Source organism: Musca vetustissima, unplaced genomic scaffold (assembly GCF_032173495.1).
Source record: "Musca vetustissima isolate MV318-11 ecotype Yass unplaced genomic scaffold, APGP_CSIRO_Mvet_v1 utg2717, whole genome shotgun sequence".
Taxonomy (NCBI): domain Eukaryota; kingdom Metazoa; phylum Arthropoda; class Insecta; order Diptera; family Muscidae; genus Musca; species Musca vetustissima.
In genome coordinates this window covers 39,868-52,448 of record NW_026880900.1, presented here as the reverse complement: position 1 = coordinate 52,448, position 12,581 = coordinate 39,868, and the positions used below count along the sequence as shown (strand labels likewise).

The window sequence follows — 12,581 nt, the reverse complement described above, 5'->3', positions numbered from 1 at the left end:
GTGTTCAATAAAAAAACATATGTTTCATTGGAATTAGCAATTTGTTTACAAACAAAATTAAGAAAAAATATGACTGCTGGCTTATTAATTGCCCTGGTTTCTACCAGAAAAAGACTAATGATACTGGAACGTGTTAAAATAAGAATTTATGGATATTTTGAGAGAAGTGGGTCCTTTCATACACAAGGGTGCCATTCCCGAAAGCCTCCAGTTAGCAGGTATCTTAAGATTTCTGGCTGTTTCAGAGGGTAGTGCCAAATGATTTAAATATATGTGTTGATCGCACAACAATGTGTAAAATATTGTGGAGAGTAATGAAAGTCCTGAAAGACAAAGTGTGTGCAAGCTGTGGACACCTGCAGACCAGGATCCAGCCATGATGCTTTTTTTTGGCATATGAATGCAGCTAGGCAGCATTAACAAAAGGGGAAATGGTACGCAAAATAGTTGGCTTCTATGAGACAGTGGTTACGCTTTAGAAAAATAAAAATATTTTGATCATATGGTGGTTGAGTTGCCAAATTGATCTCAAAAATTTTACGCGCTGTTTTTGAAAAAAAGAGCCCTTTTTTATTTTCTTTAATTTTACTATAAAAACTAATGTAAATACTGTATTTTTTAAATAAATATTGTAAAAACACGTTAAATATTACTTCAGCGTTCTTTTTAAACTTGTACGTACTCAGAAAAACACGTACGATCTCATTTCGTTTTCAATCCACAAGGCTATATGTGCTCGAATTATACTCCCAATATTTTTTTGGGAATTCAGAAAGGAGCACACCATATTTGGGAAAATGTTTCACATTCGAGCAAACTCGAAATGCAGCACATGGGCGATAAATTTCATAGATTTTCATTTATGTTTTTCAATTTTTTTTTGAGGATTCGAAAATATTACATTTTCAAAATAAATAAAATTTGTTGATAATTTGTTTACATTTTTCTGTCAAATGACGTTGACACACTAGTATAACTTACAACAACAAATTTACATGTGGTTGTTGTATCGTTTGTTGTACAACAACAACTTGCTGTTACCTTCTATTCCCAGTAGAGAATATTCCCTTGCGTGACAATTTCATTGACGAAACGTTGACGAAATTTATGGAATTGTCATTCATGACTAAACACATGATATGTCGTCGAAAATATCGTTCTTCTCGAAATATGAAAACAAAACAAAAATAATCTGAATCGAGTGTACTATGAAATATTGACAGAAACGAAGAGAAAAATGTTTCTGAAAAAATATATAAGAAATTTAGGTTAAATTTAAATATATAAGAATTAAGAATCTCGGTTAAAATAGGTAAGCTTAACTGAATATATAATTATTTGTATCATTTCTTAAATGTTTTCTTTTACTCTTAGGATGGGGCAAATAAATGACAATTGGTGAAATATTGTAAGTAATATCTGAAAGATGTTTCATATTCCAATGCATTTTAATTTTGTTGTTTCTTTACAGATGATGTTAAAATGGAGAAAATCATCTCGACAACTTATTCTGCAATGTGTTTATTTATATTATTATAAACGTAAATGCAATGTATAATTCTTGTTATATAATAAATTACATGCTATAAAAATATAAATCGAAAATGTATATGTATATTTTTATTTGAATTTTTAATGGGGTATGACTGATGGCAATGGGTATTCAGTCGTCAACGACTGTGTAAACGACATAGTCGATGATAGTCGTCAACGAAAAGTAGGGAGTTTTGTCGCCGTCAACGACAACTTCGCTTACCTTGTCGCCCAAGTTGTCTTGCATGAATACTGCGACACTTGTGTGAAAATTTCGTCAAGGATCTCACATTGTTGTCTGCAAAGTGTCTTCAAGGAATTGCCATTGTCTTGCACGATTCGTTAATGTTGTCTGCAAGACACTTTCTACTGGGTTATTATACCATGGTAGGAAGTTTTGAAAATGTCTACTAATGTGACACTAAATTTGGTACAATTTGGATTTAGAGTGAACCGATAGAGCTGGATTCCTGACATTGGGTAATATTGCATTAGATTCCATGATGTAGGTCGTAATGGAAATTTGTACGTATGTGTACTAAATGGTACTAAATTTTATATAATTTTGATATTGGTGAACCGATGGAGCTGGAATCCTGAGATTTGGAATTGAGATTGTGGTGTTTCGGAAATTCGTACTTGTAAATGTTAAAATAGTTTTGGAAATTTATATTGATGTGTACAAACTGGTACTAAATTTTGATTTGAGTAAACCTACATTTGAAATTTGGATTTTTTTCGAAATAAGTATTACTAGGGTAATACTAAATGATACTAAATTTAGTATAGGGCTATATTTCTGTTGCGGTCAGAATTGGTTTGTAAAGTTGAGATATCAAGATACTTTTGGAAATACATACTGTAAGAGAACATACTAAAATTTTAATTATGGTCGGTATTGGTGTTTAGATAATTCCCACATTCGCTAACGAAGTGACGGGCATATGATAGTATAATTATATGTGTGGGTGGAATGGGTTATTCTATACATAATTGAAATGGAAGCTATTTTTGTTTAACCTTGAGAGTTGAGAGCTCAATTTACAAAAAATATCAAAGCTATATCTAAATCTGAAAATATTTCAACCAAACTTGCTGATTTAAGTGGGCCGGACAGGACTTTGAACATATCATTCATTTTTGGATATAGACCTATAATAAAAATGGCCCCGGAATGTCAAATGAAAATCACTTCGTAATGCTTAAACATTGTCACATTGGTTGGAAAGTGTGTGTAATACCACCAAAATACAATTAAAGGGGGCTGGAAATTTTACATATATTAAAAAAAATTACATATATTTGAAATATTTGTCCGCCCAATGATAACACAAAATATTAACAGTTGAAAACATGGGTCGCAGCATATTTACACATACCTATATGGGCTTGACAAATTATTCTACTACGTCTTCAACGAACTAAATTTGCCGGCCCCATTGACATCCATATAACAGTGTTCGATTGTATTCCATGAAATTTTAATTTTTAAATAAAATAACAACCATAATATACCCTCCATATGATAGGAGAATGAAATGTTGCTGAAACTCATCTAAATTGCTAATATAGTTCAAACAGATATCATTGCTATATCAAATACTTTACAACATTGTATAACGATATACTAAACAACGTTTTTATCCGAATGAACAAAACTACTCTGATTGGATGCTAAAATGAATCATAAATAAAGAATGGCGATACTAAAGTGAACCAAACAATAATTGCATTTTAAAATTAATAGAAAATTGAATTGAATGATTTTTTTATTTCAATTTTCTATTGCATAACACAAAACGTGTAACGTGCTTACCTCCAGTATTTTCGATTCAATGGTATACAAAGAATCGCGATTTTTTGCCGATTCAATAATCAATTGCTCCTTTTTCTCTTGCAAGTCTGGTCGTTCATGAGCGACAACGGTGGCCAATAGTTGTTCACTTAAACCTTGTTCAGTAATCATGAAATTAATTACAGTTACCTGAAAAGGAAATAGAAAAATAAAGGTCAACAATTGATTTAAAAGAGCAGAGCAAGAAGAAAATGGGGAAAAAGTCGAATAGCGCAAAGTATATCATCTTATCTTATTGTAACGCATATTCACTTATATATGATATATTTTGATGATATGTATGATTTATGTTCGTGCTTTAAATGGAATGACAAATTTAAAATACACTCTACCTCTAGAGAGTTAAATTTATAGCGACTTTTATGTGGGAGCTATGCCATGAAAAACGTTAGATATAACAAACTTCAGACTATACGATTGAACAATTTTGTTAGGATGTTAACATAATGACATCTTCAAAATATTATACATTGTTGGGGTAACGTTACATGAGTTCTATATCCAAACAGGGACATATAAGTTTTAGTAAGACAATTCGACATCCAAAGGAAACCTAAAAACGTATAAAACCCGGTATTGAAAGTTCAAAAGTCGGACGGGGCAGACTATATGATACCCTTCACCACTTTGGGTACATACAAGAGATGCTCATATGTACAATATACTTTAGATAGAATAAGAATGTAAGTTACATAATTACATCTGAACTAAATTAAAACTGTCCATATACATATCAATCTGAAATTTATGAAAAATTTAATGTTAATGTCCAACGAAAATTCGCATAAATGAATCCTGACCTATTTCAGTACTCTGTGCAAAATTCCGTCTCAATTGGACATATATTGGGAGTTTGGTGCTCCATTTACATAAAATCGGACGAAACTATATATGGGAGGTATATCTTAAACTAAACCGATTTTCTGCAATTTCAGTAAGGTTCGTCCTTGGGTCAAATTAGTGACATGTGTCAAATTTCATTCGAAACGGTTCATAAATGCGACCTGTACTTTGTTGACAAAAAATACATGGTCGGACGGAAAGACGGACATGCATAAATCGACTCAGAAAGTCATTCTATGCATATTCTCAAAAGGAACCATGTGTCTATCTCGTACCGCAGTGTGGTGAATGGTATACAAAACACGAATAAGGTAGGATTAATTACAGATGATGGACAGATTTTCTTGGGTGACGTAGGGGATGATAGATATAAAGCAACGTCTTGGATTGGCTTTAACATGTCAAAGCCCAGGCTTATCTTGGTCCCTCTTTAATCTCAATTGTGGACATCCGTTGAAATAGTGAGCTGATTTTTGCCGCGAGTTCCACCATAAGAACTATAAACAAGTGAAAAGGAGTTAAGTTCGGTCGGGTCGAACTTTGGATATCCTCCATCATAGATATTGTAAGCCATAATACACATTTCGGAAATTTTTAATGGATAATTACACCCTCAGCCTATAACACTTTGACTAGGTGAAAATGTGCCTCATCGAAATATTGGTTTTATACCCCATGTTTCATTGGAACAAATCCGTTTCATAAAATTTTGATTTTATCCAAACTTTGCCCATCTTACTATTTCTTCCAAACATAGTTCAACTTCGAAGATGGGGAATATCGGTCTACTCCTTCTGGAGCATCCCAAACAAGGGCTAGGCCTAAATGCGGGCTAAATTTCATATATAGTTCATTATTGTAACTTACGTTCTAGTTATTTATCTCGATATCCCTCGCAGTTGAAGTGATTACAACATAGTCTTAGATCCAAACCAAAAACGCGGTATAAATCAGATAACTATTTTAATATAAACAACTGAAAAAGCGTTAAGTTCGGCCGGGCCGAACTTTGGATACCCTCCACCATAGATATACTGACAGGTACTAGAAATGTAAATATAGGGATCATACCAATTGGGGGTACACTTTTATGGGGGCTATGCTTAAACGTGGGCCGATAAAGCCCATCTTCGAACTTGACCTGCCTGTAGACAAAAGACGACTCAATGCAAAATTTTGGCGATCTATTTCAGTTTGTTTAGACGCTAGAGTGATTACAACAGACAGACGGACAGACAGACGAACATGGCTAAATCGTAATAGAATTTTACGCTGATCATGAATATAAATACTTTATAGGGTCGGAAATGATTATTTCGGTGAGGGACTACCCAAAAAAAAGGTTGAATAATAAGTTTTGGTAGGGAAATTTGTTATTATATACGACTACCAAATACCAAATTTCATCGAATTCGGTTGAAAACGCGCTCAAATATTTAAAGATTATATTTTTACTAAACTTACCATAACCATAATTTCGGGTGGATAGTGCGGATTCCGAAGGCACGTTGTTATATATAATCGAAAATTGCTGTTATATTCAATCATTTGATCGCCACTCTTTATGAAATAACCGCCTTTGTGTTTAATAATATTTTTTTCCAAAATGGGTGTTAAATTTGAATCCAATTTTTCACCTTTATTAAGAAAAAAAAGAAAAAAAAAATAAATTAAAAAATATATTTCAGGTTTTATTTAAGAAATATTAAGAAACAGTGCAACAAGTTTTTGTGGAGGTGGAATGAAAAGGAAATTTCACCATAGGTCTGTCATACTTGATGAAATAGCTTCAAATATTCAATTTGTAGGTATTGTATGCATTTTTTGAGATTACATGAGTAAAATCGAATGCGGATTTTTTTGTGGAATTCGATTATTTAACGTTCATAAATTTAATAATAAGCAGATTAAATTGAATGAAATGTATGTATATAACCTTAGGGGGAAATAATTACTATATCAATAAATAAAATATGAAAAATCAAATGTTTTTTAAGGAACGCATATACCTTTTGATAAACAACGCGCATTATAATCCGTGCAAATGTACGTTTATTATATAAATTCCATCCCAATCTCATAATGCTCTTTATATGTGGCGAATTTTCTACCTTGCAAACAAAATATTTCAATTACATCCATTGAAAATTGCATTAATCGAATAATGAAAATGAATTATGGAAGTCGGCTGGATATGAATGGAATGTTAATCTCAAAATATAATCAACGTTAATTGTATTCATCTCAAGTGTAAAACAATTTATCACTTCAAATATTTCCAGCACATTTAATTTCTTGGAATGGGCAATAATTAAATTCAAATGACCAGAAACGGAGTGCAAATAAATTTGTGTATTTGGTTTTGTCACCTTGTGCTCACCCCAATAGTCATTGTCAATCTTAGCATTCAATTTGAAATCATTTGTGCCGTTTATTTTGAAAATGGTTTAAGTACTTTTTGGTGTTCTGATGCAAATCTCGGTTTTCCAGAATGTTCATGTTTAAGGGCACAAAGCCACAAACAAAATGAAACCCAAACATTTAAATATCTCAATAAAGTAAAAAAACGGACTTAGATCCCTTTCAAAATAAACGACTAATTTATATTTCATTTCATGGCATCATTAATCTTTGCAATGGGCAAGGCTTATTTATTAAACCATAAATTTTCAAAATAACAATAGAAGCAACACTAATGACTTGGAAGGAAGCATTATTATGAAGAATAATAAGATGGCTTTACCGTTTGTAAGTCATTGAAGTAATCGTTTCAGACTTCAAGAGGTTTACATATCAGTGTGACAATCAAAGACGACATTGGCATATACTATTTTATGTTTTGCGGTAAAAATACATGAGATTGTTTTAGGATTTTAAACTCATACTCCAATATAATTACGAAGGCAGTTCGGAAAATTCGTAGCCTAGCATAAATAACGCGGTATGAGCAGAAAAAGTTAAGTATTTTGGAATGTTCCATCTTTGTTAAGAACACATTTTAAATTTTGTTTCGATCCGCGTAGTTATCATTAAAAATTTTTGGTTCGGATTCGGTAGAAAAGCTAATATTTTCATTATATACGCACGCTTTTGTCCATTCTCATATTACCCATCAACGGTTTTTATTTTAGAATTTAAAATGCATTGATATTTTTATTCACTTTAGATTGAGGTAAATGTACATTAAATTTGTTTCGATCGAACTTATAGTCTTGTACTGTTGATTGTGAGTGTTACACAAAACAACATGTTACACTGCAACATAGTGGGGTGTAGGGTATAACAATATTGTATGGAAACACTTGAATTCACGACTATTAAAATTAAAATAATCGAAAAAAATAATGATACCAAATGACACTCCACAAAACAATAAAAGAAAAGTAATAGGAGCAACAAAAATAAATAAACGAAGGAGAAAATACAAAGGGGCGTAATCACGCTTATAATCTTAGAGATAGCCATAGCCATCGCATCCATCGTAATCGACATCATCATCACAACTACTCTTATCGGCGACGAAAACATTCAAGTATATTAAAAGAGCTTTCCATCAAAAAGCAATAAAATTCATCTGGAAAGGAATGAAGGGCGGTCGAGGGCATATAACATTAGGGATGTCAATATATAGATATTCATTTGTGAGCGTAAGTAAGGAAAGGTCATAAGACGGACGGAGCCGACTATATGAAACAAGAGATGCGCCTAAGATTCTTATTGTAAGAAACATTACGATATAAAAACCAATATGAACCAAATAAAACATGCGCCCTTCTCTTTTGGTCGTGTAATCTGTCCATAGAACGTAGCATCTTTGGGGATCCATTGTGGTGAAATCGTACAAAATTAACAATGTGATCGATATAGATATACGAAATTATTTTAATCAACCCATACACGTGTCATTCTGAAATCTATGCAAATTTCATTGCGCTGATTTACTATTACGAAAAACTATATGGGAGCTATATCTAAATCTTGCTCGATTTTCTCGAAACGTGACATACGTGATTCTAGACTCAATTCAGTATCCTATGTCAAATATCGAGCAAATCCAAGGATATATAGGGACCTTGTAGACCAATTTACCTTAAATCGAACGAAAATATATATGGGGCTATATCTAAATCTAGATCGATTTCCTCGAAACTTAGCACACATCATTCTGGAAATAATTCAGTACTCTATGCCAAATTTCGTGGAAATCGAATTATATATAGGGACTTTGGTGCGCCATTTACCTTAAATCGGACGAAACAATATATGAGAGCTATATCTAAATCTGAACCGATTTTTCCCAATTTCAATAGGGTTCGTCCTTGGGCCAAATAAGTGACTTGTGCCAAATTTCTTCCAAATCGGACCCTAAATACGACCTGTACTTTGTTTACAATTTAACATCTACAGACGGACATGCATAAATCGACTCAGAAAGTGATTCTATGCATATTCTCAGAAAGAACCATGTGTCTATATCGTTTCCTTTTGTCTGTTACAAACAGATATAAAGTCGTCGTGACTCAGTAGGCTGTGCAAAATTTTGTCTCAATCGGACAAATATAGGGAGTTTGGTGCACCATTTAGACAATAGGGTTTGTCAATAAGCGACCAAATTTCACAAGAAGACATACATGCAGACGGACGGATGTGTGTGCGTAAATCAACTCAGAAAGTGATTCTTTGCACATACTCAATATGAACGATGTGTCGTCCATCTCGGTTCCTTTTGCCTGTTACAAACACATATGCACAAATATGTAATACCCTGCACCACAGTGTGGTGAAGGGTATAAAAACAATAAACCAAAATAAAATCATACCAAAAAAAAAAAAACCAAAATAAAATCATACAAAAAAACTCCCATTTTCTCGTTGAAATAAAAATATCTCTTTCGACAACTCTAACTTCGATTCAAAGTTGTATTGGTAATAATTCAGATATAAAAAGTTTTCTTTATTATTATGGTTGGACGAAATGATACATTAGCTCCATTTGTAATTGAATGTCTGCCCTTGGGCGAAACTCGAAAACGCATTTCCTTGCCATCAAAGAACCATAACGATTTTCGAAATATATATTTATAAGGATAAAATAAACAAAAAATGATTCTGTGGTTATAAAATATACCCTTTGGCAGTTATCTATTCATCCTCGATTTCTTTAATGCCGTAAAATTGTCTGCAAAACGCTTCGGTGCCATAATATCCTTTAAGATTAACAAATAAAACTTACCAACATTTTCAATCAATACAGGATTGCCATAAGTGATAGCCAGTTCAAGCACCTGCATATAATTGCTATCGCTTTGCTTAATGACTTTCAAATCGTTCTTCTTTTCCATATTTTTAATCCACTTATTGGCTTGCACTATGAGTAGGGTAAAGTTAGAAGGTACAGTATTTGTTTGTAATATTCGAAACTTTAATTAGGTGTGTATTAGTGTGGATGATACCACTGCCGCTGAGTATTAGCTTACCTTGTGGATCAATTAGCAAGGAATAACGACTGGAGTTAGCTACAATGATGGCATTTTCTATTGAAAAATTATCAGCAGGTAAGCCGCCTAATGACCAGGCTCTTATTTGCATCGGATTACCCAGAGTATTTGCAAGCGAAAACTTTTCCGAACAAGGAATTTTACGTTGTCGGCAGAAATCATTCCATTCTTGAAGTATTCGAACTCTATACTGTTGTTATGGGAATAAGAAGAGTGAATCATTGATGGTCATTAAATTAGTACTAATTGAAAATTATACGCTAAAAGTTTTTAATAGTAAGTTCATGTTGTAAATATATGAGTGTTAATTTCTAAATATCTATAAACAAATAGCTTCGTAAATACATAATTGATGATTTAAAACTAGTGGAAATGGAATAAGGTAATACAGTATTCCCCGCATAATTACCTCCACGGTTAATTAATCCGATTTCAGAATACCCAGTTATTTTCAGTACAATCACTTACAAAACCCTACGTTTAATTACCCATTTCATTTATTTACCCCTAAATAACCTACCCCAAAGTAACCGTACCTTTAAATCTGTCCCATGTAATTACCCAATGTATTTTTTTTAAATCTGGCAACTTCACATAAAATGGCTTACACTTGCTAGTGCAATTGCCACACATGTACACATAAAATTTATTGTTTTGAAAGTTTTCGTGAAATGTTTCCCAGAAGTACATATTTGTGTATCAAACTAAAGCTCCAGTTAATATCTCAAGCAAAAAGGAAGAAAAAACAAAACACCAATGTCCACGGAGTTTTACCCTTGCTGGGTAATTAACCGGGGTCCACGGATTATTACCCTAGCGAGGTAATCAACCGTGCACGCTTAATTACCTTCCACGGATAATTACTCAAAAATCTTGAAATTGTCACTGAGGTAATTAAACGGGGTTTACTGTATATGTATACAATGTTGAAACCCCTGGCCAACACTATAAGATATTACCCCGATGAAAACATAATACACCGGCAATGTAGTGCTCAGCCCGCCATCAACAGTTATACACGGAGATGCTTTGGTGATAATCGGTGTTTGCCCATTTTTATACCCTTCACCACACTGTGGCACAAGGTATTATGTCTTTGTGCATATGTTTGCAACAGGCAAACGAAATCGAGATAGACCCATGGTTCATTTTGAGAATATGCATAGAATCACTTTCTGAATCGATTTATGCATTTCCGTCTGTCCATGTATTTTTGTGAACAAAGCGCAGATCGCATTTATGATTCGATTAGTATGAAATTTGTCACAGTTCACTTATTCGGTACAAGGACGAACTCTATAGAAAATCGGTTAAGATTTAGATATAGCTCCCATATATATTTTTTGTTCGATTTTATGGGGATAATGCACCAAACTCCAAATATTTGTCCGGTTGAGACAAACTTTTGCACAGCGCACTGAATTCAGTCCAGTTTGACGTCTGTGAAGTTTTCTTGAAATCGGTCCAGATTTAGACGATTTTAGGTAAATGGTGCACCATACTCAAAATATTAGACCGATTGAAACAGAATTTTGCACAGCTTACTAAATTCAGTCCAGTTTTACGCCTGTCAAGTTTTGTTGAAATCGGTCCAGATTTAGATATAGCTTACATATATAGATTCGTCCGATTTTATGTAATTGGTGCACCAAACTCCCAATATTTGTCCGATTTAAAAAAACATTTTACACAGCATTCTGAATTTAGTCCAGTTTGATGTCGGTGAAGTTTTGTTGAAATCGTTTCAAATATATAGCTATATGTAGCTCCCACACATAATTTTGCTGGATTTCATACAAAAGTTACAATAAAAAATCCAAGTCTGCCCAATTGATGAATTTTTCATAGATTTCAGAATGGTATGTGTATGATTTTTTTATTGATTCAAATATCTTTGTAGATAACACTTTTTTTCGCCCGATTCCATTTCAATGGTCTTCCAAAGATACTCTTCTACTTACAGGATATTGTACAAATTATGATCTCTTGTATGTACCCAAAGTGGTGAAAGGGTCATGTAGTCGGCTCCGTCCGACTTCAAATCCCGACGTGTGATTTCAAAATGCTAAAAACCCGAATTCTTAGTTGAACTTCACACGCTGATCATATTCATTGCATTCTCTCATGCCAAAAAAAAAAAAAAAAAGAAAAAAAGAACTACTATTACACATATCAAAACTTCGTCCCATGGACTACTCTCCTCAGAGCAATATCGTGTGGTTAAGAATAATAAGTGTTAAGTATAGTGTTTTTATGGTTTTACTCATAGGAAATAAAATATTTTTGAAATGACTTAAGTTTTTCTCTCTCTCTCTTAAAAATCCCACTACGAAAATAAATTATTGTGGCAAAACTGACAAACGCGTCGTAACAAGACTCAATTCAATATGTTATCACCCTTAAAATGGTCAAGAGTCTAGCTCCATTCGAATATTTATTATATAATTACAACACTATCCAAAGTGGTATATGATGTCATCCCGCCCGATTTTTTCTCTTTCCTTATGTTCTATTTACTTTGTTTTTGTTTTAATAATACCGAAGGCATATGCATAGAAGCAAAACTGTATTGAGTGTGGGAGTATATGAAATAAAATGCTGTTATGAATGTGAAGCCATGGTTAAAAATTCGCTTTTTATAGTTGTACAGTGGACCATATGGTCAACATATTTTTTATATACCATAAAGTAGAGTGTATATTAATTATTAATTTATTATTCCGTATGCCACTCCGTGAAATATTCTAAGTCGTTCTAACTATGTATGTATGTCTTTGGAAATCACGATAGATCTCACAATAATAAAGGTAGATCATTTTAGTTTTGAGCATACATTGCAACTACTTATACGA

The 12,581-nt window shown here is 33.0% G+C and overlaps 1 protein-coding gene across 1 annotated transcript in view; it reads right to left on the bottom strand.

Annotated features, from left to right (window-relative positions):
- The window catches only part of LOC133326815 (dynein axonemal heavy chain 3), a gene marked incomplete at its 5' end in the record, with an annotated part of 80,056 nt that overhangs the window by 27,878 nt on the left and 39,597 nt on the right, over positions 1–12,581 (bottom strand). The window contains 4 exon segments of the mRNA XM_061535420.1: positions 3,350–3,517; positions 5,696–5,868; positions 9,465–9,599; positions 9,709–9,919. Of these exon segments, the coding sequence (XP_061391404.1) occupies positions 3,350–3,517; positions 5,696–5,868; positions 9,465–9,599; positions 9,709–9,919 (687 nt within the window).